This window comes from Mus caroli, chromosome X (genome assembly GCF_900094665.2).
Source record: "Mus caroli chromosome X, CAROLI_EIJ_v1.1, whole genome shotgun sequence".
Classification (NCBI taxonomy): Eukaryota; Metazoa; Chordata; class Mammalia; order Rodentia; family Muridae; genus Mus; species Mus caroli.
In genome coordinates this window covers 99,889,731-99,906,540 of record NC_034589.1, presented here as the reverse complement: position 1 = coordinate 99,906,540, position 16,810 = coordinate 99,889,731, and the positions used below count along the sequence as shown (strand labels likewise).

The 16,810-nt window shown below is 37.5% G+C and overlaps 1 protein-coding gene and 1 non-coding gene across 16 annotated transcripts in view; one reads left to right on the top strand and one right to left on the bottom strand.

Moving 5' to 3' along the window:
- The window catches only part of Atrx (ATRX chromatin remodeler), a 133,572-nt gene that overhangs the window by 44,239 nt on the left and 72,523 nt on the right, over positions 1-16,810 (top strand). For 12 of the 15 annotated variants that reach the window (XM_029473638.1, XM_029473626.1, XM_029473630.1 and 9 more), the window contains 4 exons: positions 1,422-1,535; positions 5,775-5,884; positions 7,365-7,432; positions 8,101-11,114. In XM_029473638.1, coding sequence (XP_029329498.1) covers positions 1,422-1,535; positions 5,775-5,884; positions 7,365-7,432; positions 8,101-11,114 — 3,306 coding nt within the window. The remainder of the gene's footprint in view (positions 1-1,421; positions 1,536-5,774; positions 5,885-7,364; positions 7,433-8,100; positions 11,115-16,810) is intronic. The other 3 variants (XM_029473627.1, XM_029473633.1, XM_029473632.1) reach the window with 3 other exon arrangements.
- On the bottom strand, positions 11,949-12,058 carry LOC115030138. The gene has a single exon (XR_003835763.1). It is a non-coding gene; the product is annotated as a U6 spliceosomal RNA (small nuclear RNA).

Here is a 16,810-nt window from a genome sequence, read left to right as displayed (position 1 = left end):
TTATTGCTTCTAGACTGTTAGAAGTTTAGGATCAAATTCAGAGCTCAAGGGATTTTTTATTTCTGTGAAGCACAGATTTTAGCTCAGGCCTGTCTTAAGCCAGTGCTAGTGGATCCTCTTGCTACCACAGCTTTGCTTTTGTTTAGAACACTCTTCAGGAAGAAGCACTAGTTCTTAAATCTTGAGAGCTCTTTGCAAACCCTGGGGCTTCTCTGAAAGTACGTACAGGAAGTGATTGTTATTTACAACTACCAGTTTTGGGATGTGAGTCTTTAAGTTTACCGTAGTGGACTGTAATCAGTCCTCTGTGCCCTCCCGGCCTTTTTTATACTTCTCTGTTTAATTATTAACACTAACTAGATGGCAATAGTTTGCTAAAATCTACTTGGTGCTTTTACACATCCCTGTGTTTCATATGGAACTCTGACAACTCCCTGCATTGAGTTAAATTGTTCTTATAATGGCCAGTTTAGTACTAAGCCCAGTAATGCACATAAATGTTGAGGCTTGGACCTTTTCTTTTTTTAAAGATTTATTTATTTATGTATATGAGTATACTGTAGCTTTCTTACGCCACACCAGATGAGGGCGTCAGATCTCATTACAGATGGTTGTGAGCCACCATGTGGTTGCTGGGAATTGAACTCAGGACCTCTGGAAGAGCAGCCAGTGCTCTTGACCACTGAGCCATCTCTCCAGCCCCAGCTTGGAGCTTTTTTATGATGTTTGTTGTATTTGTTTTCTCCTCAGCCTGGAGGTTTTAGTTAGGATAGTCTTTCTAAAACATTTTAATAGACATCAACAAATGGTCTCATTCTACGGTTAATTGGTTGACTACTTCAGTTTTAAGTGTCTTAAAGTGACATTCTGTTTAAAGGACTATGAATGCCGGTGAAGCTTTGATGTACTCCGGGGGAAATTGTGTAGACTAGGTACAGCAGCAATAGAGTGAACTTTACTGTTTCCTACCCTCCACAAGCTCCTCCCTCCAAAGCAAGGTTGAAGAACTCTTAAAAATCTTTAAAATTCTTTTTCTAATTTGGACTGTGAGAAAAATAGGCTGTCTTTCGCTTTCTGCCAGTTACTTTAGACTGTTTAGGGAACCTGGCATGAATGGTCATTTCATAAGAGCTTTTTTCATAGGCACTGTAAACACCGGGAGCTGGGTTGAGGCTTTCTATTTGACTGACACATTTCTTTTAGTTCATAATACCTCCCTCCTGTTTTTATGAACTAAACTTCAACAAGTAATTTGATTGCTGCCACTTGGCCCGTTTACTACTACCCCGTGGTCCTTATACAAATACTAAAAGCTTGACAGAAACAAACTATGTACCAGCAATGTTGGCTTTATCTGAAGTCTTGCACTTCACTTGCACATTTCATATGTGTAATTGGTTTTTTAAATGAAATCATTCTAGGTACAGTGATTGTACAGCCAGAGCCAGTGCTGAATGAAGACAAAGATGATTTTAAAGGGCCTGAATTTAGAAGCAGAAGTAAAATGAAAACTGAAAATCTCAAAAAACGCGGAGGTAAATACAAGTGAAAATGAAACATGAGTTTAAATTGCTGTCTATGACCATTTTGGAAAATCTCATATGCTTACTAAAAATACCTCCATTTTTCTGCCCATTGTTTAGTAAAAGCACTACTTAAAAATAATTTCTGTTTCTCTTTGCGCTCTGAAGCAGAAAAGGTTAAAGTCCATTTCTCAAAAACACCTTTGCCTTCAGTGGCTACTAATTGTTGCTTAGCACTTCTCCACATACTGGTTCTAGAGGACATATATGCCAGAAAAGCATGAGTGTGCCCTCCAGTGGAAGCAATTTCAAATTTGTAAAACTTTGCCTGTGGCCTCCTTCAGGTAACTTCATCCATACTCTGAATAATGCTATGGACAGTGATAGAGCATCAAATTAGGTGTTAGTTGCCGTACTTATTTAAAATACCAACACCTTCATTCCTGACAAGTTAGAATTTCTGGATGAGCTCAAGAATGTTCCCCAGTTTGTTCTTCATGGATGCCATAGAAGTCATTGCAACACTAAGTAGAGGAGATGGGAGCTGGAGTGATGAACTCCTTTCGTTGGTCTGTCCTTCCACTCTTGGTTTTCCCTCATACACGGCCAGAGGAAGAGCGTGGAGAGAATTTACTTAGAAATCTATCATAGTTGAGTTTCTGCCCCACTTTTTGTGTATGGTTTTTAAATAGTACCTATATATAGTTTTTGGGCAGAATAATAGAGTCAGAATCTGTAACTATAAGAGGAATGACTCTTTCAAAATTAGAACATGGCAAATCTCCAAGTAAAAGTGTTATAGACGTGTCCCTTTAATATTTTTATAGTACATAATTATGAAATTATGTTGAGATTTTTAAAGAATTTTAGATTTGTATTTTATGATACGATTATTTCAATAGAACTAGCAAAATATTTTCTATACTTAAGATAATATCAATTTATTAAATTTTGTTAGGTTGCAGGTGAATCAAGGGATTGTTGTTTAGTCCTTTGTCCACAAGAGGGTGTTCTACCCCTTTTGAACATAAAGAGTATAATCAGAGTCCTCAAATTTGTAGTAGGGAAGCTGCCATTTCAACAACAAAGCGAAGGTACTGTTTTTCAACCTTAATCACCATATTAATAGTAATGGTAAGGATCAGTAGCACTTTATTTATTTTGTTTATCTATCCTGTAGCAAAGTCAAATAACTGGACAGTACTGTTTTAAGACTAATGTTTGGTGGTGTCTTTTGTGAAGACACATTAGATCAGTCAGTGTCTGAAATGTGGAAACAGCTTGAAGACAGAATGAAAGAAGGAGCTACTGTTGCTGGAAAGTGAATTCCTAGTGCCAGTTTGGTATGCTGCAGTACTTGGGTTTAGAGACGTGTTGCTGGAATTTTATTGGATACTTACCGTAAGAATATCACCATCATGCTTAAGGGTCTGTTTCTTTTGTAGTAGTATGGTCATTCCTAAATATTTTATGTTTATTTTCATCTTAGTGATTTATATGTCTAAGCTATCAGAAATCTCAGCAGATATAATAAGATACAATCTTAGGGTTTCTAATACTTTTATATGTGAATAAACTAGTGGTTTGAGGTAAAGCATGGCTATAGTTAGCATTCAAGACATTTTGGAAGATTAGTTCCCAAATGGAACAGGAATTTAGAAAACTGTGAGGAATGTAAACTATATCAAATAATCTTAATTTGGAACAAAAATATGGCACAATAGCAAAGCAAAAGTACATTTAAAGAATTTAATTATAGCTTGTTTTAATATACTTTGCCCGCTTAAATTGTTTAAAGTATTTATTACACAATTTTTCTACATGGCAAAAATATTTTATATTCCTTAAAACCACTAAAATACGTTGAGCTAATAAATGCTAGTGCCTTTTACATTTCCACAGTTACACTCTTTTAAGAATCAACTTTCAGCCTACATGTATAGGAACAAGTACATGAAGTAACATTTCAACATTTTACCACATTTACTTCAGATCTTACTTAAATAAATACTCAGTTCTTTTCCCATCCATTTTCCCATCTTCCTGCCCCACAGGTAATGGTGATCTTAATGTTTTATGCATGTGCATGGATATGCATGGCCTTTTATATCTCAATGTGAGTCAAAAACAATTTTCATTGAAAAAAGTATAAAAAGTAGTATGCTGCTTATATGCTTTGGAAGCACTGTGTTTTTGAAATTTATCCATGCCATGACTACATGGGTTCAGTTTGACTGTCCATACAGTGCTGGACTAGTATAGTTCTCAAACAGGAAACAGTTCTTATCCTCAGCTCTGACTTCTTTTGCACAGGACAGAAAAACATCTCCAAAGGACCACCAAGTTAAACAAAAAATAAATTCATGTGTAATATATACACAAGAGTACCTGGATGTTTAATCAATAAATTTAACATTAAATGAATTTTCAAAATGGAGCTTTTATTTTATCTTAAATCAGTATTTAAAACATTTGTATTTTTTTAAAATAACAGATTACAAGCATCTAAGATGAAAACCATTGACATAAGACACTGATTTCACATAAGATATTAGCAGCATATATAGTAAAGTCTCTTTCTGAAAAAAGTGTTATTGTGTTCTTTTAAAACACCAACAAATAAAGATACAGTAATATTTTGATCCATGGTGCTTTGAACCTTAAAACTAACAAAATTACGTAACAGAATTAAATGATGAGAAATATATTATGGTGTTTTGTCTTTTATTTAGGGATAGAGACCGTCACTCATTACCATTTACCTCCTTTTCATTTTTGAATGTACACTTCTACACTGATTTACTTTGAAGGATTGTCACACTGTGTGATTTGGATCAAGGCCTTGATTGCATTTCAAGATCATTTCTAAAGAATTGTCTTAAGAGATTTAAATGTATTGTTTAGATGTGGGAATTGCTGTCTGTTGTCTGACTCTCCCGTTTCTTAACCTTCTCTGTCTCTGTCTTTGTTTCTTTCTGTCTCTGTCTCTTTCTTTCTCTGTCTCTCTCTTGTGACAGGGCATCACTATGTAGCTCACGTTAGACTCAAATTCCTGGGCTCAAGTGATCCTCCTGTCTCAGCCACCCAAGTTGCTGAGATTCCAGGTCTGTGCCTGATTTTGTTTTATTTTCGAAGAGTCTTGCAATGATTTGATATTCTCAGAATGAGAAGGACTGCCTTGACATAACCAGCCAGGGATTAAGAGTAAACCAGGAGGGGCCAGAGTGATAACTCAGTGGTTAAAAAGCATTGGTTGCTCTTCAAGAGTATCCATGTGGTTCACAAGGGATTTGATATCCTCTTTTGACCTCTGAGACTACTAGAAGTAGTACAGGCAAAGGCCCTATACACATAAATAATTATAGAAAGTGTATAAGAAAATATGAGGCAGGTGAAGTTTTCTGCTTCTTTTCCTGAATAAGTTGTCTTCACCCCGTTTTCTTGCAGTAAATAGAAAATAGAGCTGACCTCTCCCACCCTCTCAGGCATTCTGCTTGCTGATAAGAAGATGTTGTGTTTGAATTTGTCACAATGTCATGTGTGCAAATAGTAGACATTATTGATAAGGTAAAGGTTATCAAGTAAACATAGAAAGAAGGTCATTGGTGATTAGTAATGTTGAAGTAAATTTTGGGAATTGTTAATACCATAAATTACCATCTTGATAGAATCTGTGCAAACAATTGTATTTAAGAAACCAAACCTTCATGGCATGTCTAACTGAACTGTAAAATTGAAAAAGACTTGGTTTCTCCTTTGCCATTTACTTTTCCATTCCCTATGAACTGATACGGAATTTGTTTGCAAGGCATTAGCAAATGACAGAGCTCTTGAATCTGGGTGTGGTGGTGTATGCCTATAATCCCAATACTGTGGAGATTGAGGCAGGAGGGCTGCTGTGAGTTGTAGACTAGCATGGGCTACATTTCAAGTACCAGACCGGCCAGGGCTACCTAGCAAGAATGTGTCTCGAGAAACAAAGAGCTTTTGATTATGATTTTTAAGGAATTTTTCATGGTGTCTCTTTAGATTCTGCCAACTTAATAAGTGAGTTGTGCACCTGTATGGTGAATGTAGTTAGCATGTATGATTCATCTCAAAATTGGTCAAGTCTGTTATGGTGTTTGAAAAGGTCAGTAAAACTACCCTTTTAACCTGTGTCCAAGACATTTTCCCACGGATTATGAACTCTAGTGTTTCTAATGCCATATGAATGTAACTCTGTGAGTCATGATCATTCTTTGCTCCTAGAAGATGGACTTCATGGGATCGTGAGCTGCACAGCTTGTGGACAGCAGGTCAATCATTTTCAAAAAGATTCCATTTATAGACACCCTTCACTCAAAGTCCTCATCTGTAAGGTATGTATACATTTGTTGAGAAGTGGTTTTGCCCTTTGGAGGGTTCCCAGTGGATGAGGAATGAGAATGGCCGTATGTAAGACATATTGTGCTCATGAGCTTACAGGAAGCTTTGAATTTATGAGATAGAAATTGAAACCTAAAATAGGAGTAAGAGTTGGTTAAGTGGGATTATTTTACTTTGTTCTAGATGTTTGGTGTGGTGTTCAGAGGTTGGGAGGTGAAGGGGAGGGGAGACTTACTGTATTTAAAACCTGCAGTTCCTGTGTGTACATATATGTGATTTATAACTTTCTGTCTTCCATATCCTCCTTCTCTAAATCTCCATGTCAAACACACCTTCAATATGATTAGGAAATAAAAGATTTTAGAAAGTGTTTCATATATGGTAATTATAATGTTAATAGTATTTGTGTACTTTTTTATTAGGAAAAACCTGGATTGAGTTTCAGAGAGCTTTGATACCAAGGTTTCAGGATCTCCAGCTCATGTTGGATTAAGAACAGTTCTATGTTAGCTTGTTTCCCAATGAAAATGTACTCCTTCAGTCAGTATATGTGTTGCCAAAGCGAGCACACTCCTTCAGTCAGGATTGGTGATACACACCTTAATCCTAACACTTAGGAGGCAGAGCAGGTGGATCTATGTGGATTCCATCCCAGACTGGTTTACATAGTAAGTTCCAGTGAGACCCTGTTTCCTTTGAACTACAGAGGAAGGACATAAGAAACATGTCGGATGAATGTTTGATAGATTTTGAAATCCTCACCTCTACCAAGCTTAATTTGGTTACATGTTTTCCCCTTTCTTGAATTCGTTTGATCCAGAGTTCTATCCAAAGTCCCTTTTGTTGTAGTGTTCAAATGTTTTATTACTGGGTTTGCTACTTGCTCTCTTTGCCTATATACTTGCCTTTTTTCCATGGGGCCTGTATGTCACGTACTGACATGTCACTAATAACATGTCATTTGTCTTTCCTAGTCCCAGTGGAAAAGAATTGGTTTAATGAGACTTGCATTTGAATGCTTTCTTTGCATCTTACCCAGTTATGTTAGTTATTGGATATTACTTACCTGTTAATGAACCTCAGACTTCCCCATGAGATTTAAAAATACTATATATTGTTAATTGCTTAACTGTAGCCATAGTGTTTATATATACTAACTGTTAAACATTTTAAGTAGCAGAAGCATACGTCTTTGTTTAGAACTTTGGTAGCTAGTTAGAAATGTGTTTACTATGTAGCTTGTCTTTTTGTATACTATTATATAAGGGATAGTGGTTCTTGATGACAATTCCAGTTCAAGATTTCAAGGAGGCAGTTTCTTGAAATAGTCCAGTGTTTAAAGTATCGGGTAGTATAGTGTTCTTGCTTTTATCACTTAAAACATGCACAACCCTTTCACATTTTAATGGCTTTGAAGTAAGATTTGTGACTTGTATATTTTGAATAATTTCCCCTTCTCTTTTCTTTGAATAGAACTGCTTTAAGTATTATATGAGTGACGATATTAGCCGTGACTCAGATGGAATGGATGAACAATGTAGGTAGGTAATAAATTCTCATTTAAGATTAATTGTTGTCTATTTTGGGATAATTATCAACTTCATTAGATTATGTTTTTCTCCCCTAAGGCATGTTTTGTTTTTGTTTTTTATTTTTTTGTGTATAACAGTCCCCACAGTTCTGGAACTTGCTTCATAGACTAGCCTGGCTTTGAACTCACAAAGATCAACCTGCCTCTGCTTCCCAAATGTTGTCATTAAAGGAATGCAGTATCACTCTTGCTAGATTCATGTTTTAATTTTTTTTTTTAAATTTTAAACCATGTGTCTTTATGCGTTTGTGTCTATGTGTGATCATGAGCAATTGTGTACATTTGCCCTTGGAAATCAGAGGCTCTAGTGAGCTGTCTGATAGGGGTGCTGGGAACCAAACTTCCTTCTGCTGCAAGAGCACTATGGTCTCTTTAACTCCTGAGCCATCTATCCAACCCTAGTAGATCCATGTTTTGTAGAGTTTTCCTTGCTATGTTTAGTTGTTGGTTGTCTTTTACCACAAACCCTTGTTTAGTTTTACATTTCAGATAAAAGTAAGCAGACCATGTAAATTACTACTTTAAAGATGCTTGTAGGAAATCTTAAATTCTTTTATCAACAAAGACATGAAAATTCCTTTCACTAGAAATAACATTTGAATCCTTAAACCATTTCAGATGGTGTGCAGAAGGTGGGAACTTGATTTGTTGTGACTTTTGTCATAACGCCTTCTGTAAGAAATGCATCCTGCGCAACCTTGGTCGAAAGGAGTTGTCTACAATAATGGATGAAAACAATCAGTGGTATTGCTATATTTGTCAACCAGAGCCTCTACTGGACTTGGTGACTGCGTGCAACAGCGTATTTGAGAATTTAGAACAGTTGTTGCAACAGAATAAGAAGAAGATAAAAGTTGACAGTGAAAAGACTAGTAAAGTCTGTGACCAAACATCCAAATTTTCTCCAAAGAAGAATAGTTCTAGTTGTAATGGAGAAGAAAAAAAGTTAGAGGAGTCCTGTTCGGGTTCTGTAAGCTCCACTTACTCTTACTCAGCACTATCTGTGCCCAAAGAGATGATTAAGAAGACGACAAAACTGATTGAGACTACATCCAACATGAACTCCAATTACATTAAGTTTCTAAAACAGGCAGCAGATAATTCAGAAATGACTTCTGCTATGAAGTTATGTCAACTTAAGTCTTTTAAATCTGTGTTGGATGATATCAAGAAGGTTCATCTTGCATTAGAAGAAGATTTGAATTCAGAGATCCAAGCTTTGGATGATGCACACAAAGAAAAAAATACCAAAGAGCTTAAAAGCACAGATGCTAAGTCTGAAACAAAAATGGGAAAAGGGGAAAAATCCTATTCTACAGAAAAGAAAGAGTTTTTAAAGTTAGATGCTAGATCATCAGTAAAGGCAATAGATGGTGAAGAGCAGAGAGCACACAAAAGTACTAGTGGGGAACATAAGGGTTCAGGTAGGAAAGATGGCTCTCAGTATGAACCCACTAACACTCCTGAGGATTTAGATATGGATATTGTGTCTGTTCCTTCCTCAGTTCCAGAAGACATTTTTGATAGCCTTGAGAGTGCTATGGAAGTTCAGAGTTCAGCTGATTATCAAGGAGATGGCAACAGTGGGACTGAGCCAGAACTGGAGAGCTCCTCTGTAAAATTAAATGTTTCTTCAAAAGACAGCAGAGGAAATATTAAGTCAAAAGTCACAGCGAAAGTAAGAAAAGAATTATTTGTTAAACTTACCCCAGTTTCCCTTTCTAATTCCCCAATTAAAGGTGTTGACTGTCAGGAAGTGTCACAAGAGAAGAATGGTCGTAAAAGTTCTGGGGTGGCCCGCAGCTCAGAGAAATGTAGACCCAGAGAGGAAATTAGTGATCATGAAAACGATGTCAAAATACTTTTAGAAGACACCGATCTCCGAAGATCCCCACGTGTAAAAACTACACCTTTGAGGCGACAGACAGAAACCAAGCCTGCAATGTCGAATTCAGATGAAGAAAGTAATGGAACTATGAAGGAGAAACAAAAGATGTCAGGTCCAATAAGAAAAAAGGATAAGAGAAACTCCTCTGACTGTGCTACTGATAACCCTAAACCTCATAAGGTACCCAAAGCTAAGCAACCAGTGATTGGGGATCAGAATTCCGATTCTGATGAAATGCTAGCAGTCCTCAAAGAGGCAAGTCAGATGGGGCATAGTTCTTCCTCAGACACTGACATTAATGAGTCACAGATGAATCATAAAGGTAAAACAAGGAAAGATGATAATGGAAAAAGGAAACGGAAAAATTCTACTTCTGGGTCAGATTTTGACAGTAAAAAAGGACAATCAAGTGAAACCTCTATTATCTCTAAAAAGAAACGCCAGAACTACTCAGAGTCCTCTAACTACGACTCAGAGTTAGAGCGAGAGATCAAAACCATGAGCAGAATTGGGGCTGCCAGAAAAAGTGCTGCAGATAAAAAAGAAGAGGACTCTTCTGAAGATGAAAAACAAGGCAAAAAAGTAGTGCATAGTGGAGGGCATGAGAGGGCGAAGACAACACAAGAAGGGTCGTCTGCTGATGACACTGGTGACACTGAAGGCAGGCGGGGAGGGAGTTGCTCCATAGCAGGAGGTTCCGTTGAGAAAGTCAGGAGTGGAGTAGAATTCCGAGAGATGCTTTGCAAACCTGGTGTTTCCTCTGATGGTGCTGAAAAGCCTTCGGTGAGAGAGGAGAATGTGAATTCCCCTGAAGACAAAAGAGCCTCTAAAACTAAAGAAAAGACTAAACATCTGAGAACCAGACCAAGTAGAAAATTAAAGAGCGGATCATCTGATGGCGCTGATAGATTTCCAAAGAAAGAGCAGAGCGATGAGTCTTCAGAAGGCGAAAAGAAGCAGAGCAGACAGAGACCTGGAACAAAAGGAAAGAAAGCTGCAGACTTAAAGGGAGAAACAGTGAAGCGAGAGCAGGAGTGTGAGTCTTCCTCTGATGGGACCGAGAGATTGCCGGAGGAAGAAGAAATTGGTCCTTTTTCTAAAGGCATAAAGCAAAGTAAAACTGACACAGCTGATGGAGAAAAGAAAGGCAAAAAATGGAAAGATAAATCATGTGAGAAGAAGGAAGAATTATCTGATAGTGTTGATAAATTGCCAGGAAAAGGGGATAGTTGTGACTCTTCCGAAGATAAGAAGACCAGGAATAGAGTGTCTCTGAGAGAGAAGAAACGATTCAGCTTGCCTGCAAAGAGTTCAGGGAAGAGGCCAGAGTGTTCATCATCAGATACTGACAAGTCCTTGAAAGGAGAGGGTTGTGACTCCACTGAAAAGAGACCGAGAAGAATTGACTTGAGAGAAAGAAGAAACTCCAATTCAAAGAGAAACACCAAGGATGTAAAGAGTGCTTCATCCTCTTCTGATGCTGAGGGAAGCTCAGAAGATAATAAAAAGCAGAAGAAACAAAGAACTTCAGCCAAAAAGAAGCCAGGCAATACGAAGGAGAAAAAAAGAAACTCCTTAAGAGCAACTCCTAAAAGGAAGCAAGTAGACATTACTTCTTCATCTTCTGATGTAGGGGATGATGATCAGCATTCTGCAGGCGAGGAAAGCAGCGATGAACAGAAAATCAAACCCGTGACTGAAAACCTAGTGCTGCCTCCACACACTGGATTTTGTCAATCTTCAGGTATGCAAGAATAAATTCCAACTTTAGAGTTTATAATCTGCCCCCCCTTTAGAGTTTCATTTTTTTTTTAAAGATTTATTTATTTATTATATGTAAGTGCACTGTAGCTGTCTTCAGACACTCCAGAAGAGGGAGTCAGATCTCGTTACGGATGGTTGTGAGCCACCATGTGGTTGCTGGGATTTGAACTCTGGACCTTCGGAAGAGCAGTCGGGTGCTCTTATCCACTGAGCCATCTCACCAGCTTAGAGTTTCATATTGTTGATTTTTTTCCCCTCGGGTGAAATGCAGAGTTAGTGTTGAAGAGAAGCCCATGGGAAATGTATGTAGACATTTACTGTAGATGTTCGCTTATTTGGACGCCATCATTGGAGGGCATTTCAAGCATCATCAGGTACACCAAATTGTTGGCTAAGCAACAGAAACAGTCGCCATTTAATGTGTTTCTCTGAAATAATATGTAGTAGTTTATAAAGTTAAACAACTTGATGCTGTTACCCAACCTGGGGTATCCCAAGAAATCCACTTTTGCTATCTGTTGTTTCCCCAGGGGCCATCAAAAATAGCAAAATTTATAGTAAAAAAATTAAAATTTATTTATTCATTGTGGCCACATTGGAAAGGACAGAGATCCCAGTGACACCCCTCTCCCCTCAGCCATGTCTTGTCTTCTGAAATGAGTAAGGTTTATAGATGGCCAGGGATATATGCACATCTAGGTTTTCTTGGTCATGCTGTGGTCCCCACTCACTGTTGACCTACCAATTAGTCCTTAGTCAGTCTTATCCCACAAGGTGTTTTCTTTTTGTTTGCTTTTAAAGTATGGAGTGCCTCATGTATGTGTGTGTGTGTGTGTGTGTGTGTGTGTGATCCTTATGCAGGGGCAATGCTAATTTTTCCCTGTATCATTCTAATTTTCCTGTATGTGCTACTAGTGTGAGCACCTACTTGGTGTTATGACAAGTTCTTAGAGCTGTGGAACCTCTTTTCCCAGAGCCAAGTGCTCCTTTTGGTTAGCCCTGGGCTCCTAGCCTTTTCCTTGTCCTAGCATTAGATTCCTAGGGAAATTGGTGATTCCTGGGAAAAATTGCTATTTTGTGGATCTAGTTTTCAGTAGTCTGCCTGAGGGACACTTAATGTCTCCATTTTCCTTCTGCCAGGCTGGTTCTGGTGTCAGTAATTTAATAGGTATTTATTCATGTAGTGGTGCTGAGTGCTTGATACTGGTATAACTTGGCATATAAAAGTTTTGGCTACTTTGCTCTGAGATTTTGTTTTTTAAGTAAAAAGATTATTTTGTGTCCCATAAAATTCCCTGAACATTTAAAAAAAAAAAAAAAGATGGGCCCATATAAACAAAGCTAGTCTTGACCAACCAAGTTAACTGAGGCCGGTCACTTCTCTGAATATTGTTTTGATATTTGATGGCAATCATTCCCATGGCTTTTTTTTATACTAGACAAAGTTTTTTAAAAAGATTTATTTATTTATTTTTAAAGAATTATTTATTTTATGTATGTGGGTATACTGTAGCTGTTTTCAGACACACCAGAAGAGGGCATCAGATTCCATTACAGATGGTTATGAGCCACCATGTGGTTGCTGGGATTTGAACTCATGACCTTTGCAAGAGTAGTCAGGACTCTTACCCGCTGAGCCATTTCACCAGTCCTAGACAAATGTTTTAACACTGTAATTTACTTTATTATAATCCTTCCCTCATCTAATGATATGAACAGATGTTTCTCGTTTAAAAACACTACCAAAATAAAGGAAGAAAGAAATACCCAAATTATCTCACCCTGATGAATTAGAATTGGATCAACTTATCCTACCAAGAAAAATACTTTTTTTAAAAAAAGATTTATTTATTTTATTATTATATGTAAGTAGCTATCTTCAGACACCGCAGAAGAGGGTGTCAGATCTCATTATAGATGGTTGTGAGCTACCATGTGGTTGCTGGGAATTGAACTCAGGACCTTCAGAAGAGCAGTCAGTGCTCTTACCCGCTGAGCCATCTCTCCACCCCCCAAGAAAAATACTTTTTAGTATTTAATTTTTATTATAGCTTCAAGAAAATCAATTGAATAGTATATGTGCCCTGTTTTTTACTTTTTAATTAGTTAAAACAATGCCAACTAACTAAGAATATTTAGAATTATTAAATATATAAGTAGGTTTCATAGAAAACTGTTTCCAGTTTAGACAAAAATTACAGGAAATTTTCTTTTATGCCGTATGCGTTTCTCATCCCATTTTTAAAATGGAACTAGCTTCAGTCATTTTTTTTTTTGAAGAAAAAAAAAAAGAAAGAACAAACCTTAACTTATGGCCCTTTAATAAAGGTTTCATGTGATGCCACAAAAAATCAAACAGTGTTTCCACTATGTGAGTGCTCACACTCAGAGAAATGAACACTTCAGATCAGGTTTTCCTATCAAACGAGACGTTTTTTAGCACCAAAATTGTAGATTAAGAATGGTGGTCTTGTATTAAAAATAGATCTAGGAGCTAGAAAGATGGAGTAGAGTTCAATTCCAGGCATCCAATTGGGTGGGTTCCAAATACCCAAACATTGTTATTCCTGTCTCTAGGGCATTTGCACATAGGTGCACATATTTGTACTACAGGCATATACACATAATTAAAAAAAAAAAAACCAAGGTTACTTTGATGTTTTCGTTATCCCGTTAGTTGGGAAAAACCCTATTAAAGATTAGAATGTAGAAAGGAAAAGTTATTACTACTTATTATTGTATATACAGTGTTACTCTTAGGAAATCATAGGTAAGTGATCCTGTCTTAAACACTCTAAGATTATCTTCTGTGATTAAATGGCTTCCCTAGTGTATTCTGCATATTTAATTAAAAATATTATACGGATTTTCATTTCCTAAAAAAGCCTTCTCTTGAGTTCTCTCTCTCTGTCTCTCTCTCTGTCTCTGTCTCTGTGTGTGTGTGTGTGTGTGTGTGTGTGTGTGTGTGTGTGCGCGCTCACCTGCAGGTATGGGTCTGGAATGGAGGAGTCCAGGGCCTCATGTCTGATAGACAAATGTTATATCACTGAGCTACATTCTTACTGATTTAACATATGTTAAACATTCTGTTTTTCTCTTCTTAATTATTAGTTCTTGAGTGTTTTGCTTACATGTATGTCTGTGTACCACACACGTGCCTGGTGTTCTTAGGGTCTAGAAGAAGGCTTTAGAGTCTCTGGACCTAGGGTTACAGAAGTTTGTAAGCCATTGTGTGGATATTTGGAGTCAAACTCGAGTCTTCTGCAAGGACAGTGAGATCATCAAGGGCTTGTAACTGCTGAGCCATCTCTCCATCCCAATCATTCATTTTTTTAATGTATTCTTTATTATTTGTTGTTTGATGTTTATAAGACACGGTCTTGCTCTAGTCTGCTTGGCCTGGAAGTCCGTAGACTAGAACAACCTTCAACTTGTGGTAGTCTTCCTCTTGCGTACTGAACTTAAGAGTTTGTATCACCTTGTCCATCAGAAAGTTTCGGTAGTTCTTATATTTGAAGTTACAATACCTTGTGTAATAAGTAATAACTATTCATTAGACCTTAGAAGACAGCAACTTATGTCAAATACCCAATGAATGTAGTTTCCAATAAAATTGAGTAACTAGCCTTGCTCACCGTGTTCCATGTTGGCTCAGTGGGCTGACTGTGGTCCCTTTTACCTACGTTTAGAGATCAGAAAAGCTTGAGTATCTGTCACTTGATCAGGTCTTAGGAGCTAAAACTGTTGCTTGGGAATTTCTTAGGACCAAGTAGAAGACTTGGGATTAAAAAAAAAAAAGGAAGATAAATTAGCTAGGGAATTTATCCTACCCAAACCTGGGGTTTTGTCAATAAAAATATCCAAATACAACAGAATATAAAAGCTCTTGAAGGTGAATACTATGCACAAAGTATAGTTTTTGAATGTAAACCCAGGTATGAGTCAGTGATAAAAAAACATTCCTTAAGAATGAATTTATTTGTATGATCAACATAATACAACTATGTTAAATGTATTCATTTTCTATGGTCACTTTAATTTTATGTGACAAATTTAGAACATTGTAATAATGTCCCTCCACATTATGAGTTTAGAAGTTTCTAATTTATTCAGTAATATTTGGGCATCTCATAGCCACAACATTTTCCTAGAAATTGCGACTTGAGAAAGGCATGAACAAAGAGGACGAGCATGATACCGGGAGCTCTAGTCTAGTGCATGGCGGATTTGCTCGGTATTTAAGAGCCCTTGCCACTTTTGGAGAGGACCTGAGCTTTATACCCAGTACAATCATCTGTGACTCTGAAAACCTAAGGAAAATAAAAATAATCTTTAAGATTGCTTTTTCTCAGCGTGGTGGCTCATTCATGTAATCCTAGCTCTTGGGAAGATGAGGCAGATGAGGCTTTTGAGTCCGAGGTTCTCCTGACTACATACTAAGTTTCAGGGAAGCCTAAGCCACAGAATGAGAAACCAAACCAAAGAAAAAGAAAACCGAGAAAGCCACAATGGGGCTGTAAATTAGCCATTTAAATATTTTCGGGAAAAACTTTGAAAAGCATGTAGCATTTGACTTTGAAGTTTAGGACAGTAAAGGATAGCATATCACCTGGCCTATACTTATAATCCTAGCACTCTAGAGGACTAGGTAGGAGGATCACTGCAATTGATCTGAAGTTGTTTTGGACTACATTGCAAATTGTTGATTGAGCAGGGCTAAATAGTGAGACCCTTTCTCAGGAAAAAAAGGGGATTGAGGGAAATATAGTTAGTAATATGCTGTTTCAGGATTGTTCTATTCAAATGGGATGTTTTCCTGGGATACTCTGAGGGTTTTTTTGAGTTTCGGCATTTAGCGTATGAGTATCAAGAATCTGTAAGTATTCATTGCTCCTACCTAGCACCTTGGTGCTTGGTTTTAGACCTGTTGCCTTGCATATAGTAAGCAAGTGCTGTATAGCATTGAGCTACATTTCTCAGCCCTGTATCTGTGATCTTTAGAGAGATAGTTTTTTCCATTTTCCCCTATCATTTTGTAATGGAAAAAATGGCAAAAAGGGGGAGAGGGTCTCAGATATTCACCTGTGGTAACTTGAGTAACTAATACACTGTCAAATACAGGAGACCCAGGATTTGTTTCGATTTCAGTAGGTTTTTAAAAATTATTAATTTATATGTATGTTTGTGTCTCTGTGCACTTGTGTGAGTGCCCACAGAGATCAAAAGAGGGTGTTGAATTCCCCTGTTGCAGTTAACAGGTAGTCAGGAATTGCCCGATAAGAGTCCTGGGATCTGAACTCAGATCCTATTAATGATCAGCAAGTACTCTTAACCACTGAGCCACCTTTCCAGCCCCTTTAGTGATTGCTTGTTTTCTTGAGATAGGTCTCACCGTGTAACCCTACCTGGCTTGGAACTTACTATGTAGACCAGTTTGATCTTGAACTCAGATATTCTCCTGTGGCTACTTCCTGAGAGCTAGGCTTAAAGGAATGTACCACCATGCTCGGCCAAAGCTGGCCTTAATTTTATGATCCTCTGTTTCTGCCTGTCTGGTGTTGAGATTAGTGGTGTAAACTACCCTACCTAGCTTGAATTTAGTATTGTATGTGCACTCATTCTCCATCTTCTACCACACTGTGTGTCAGGGAGGGAGGGAGGGAGGGAAGGAGGGAG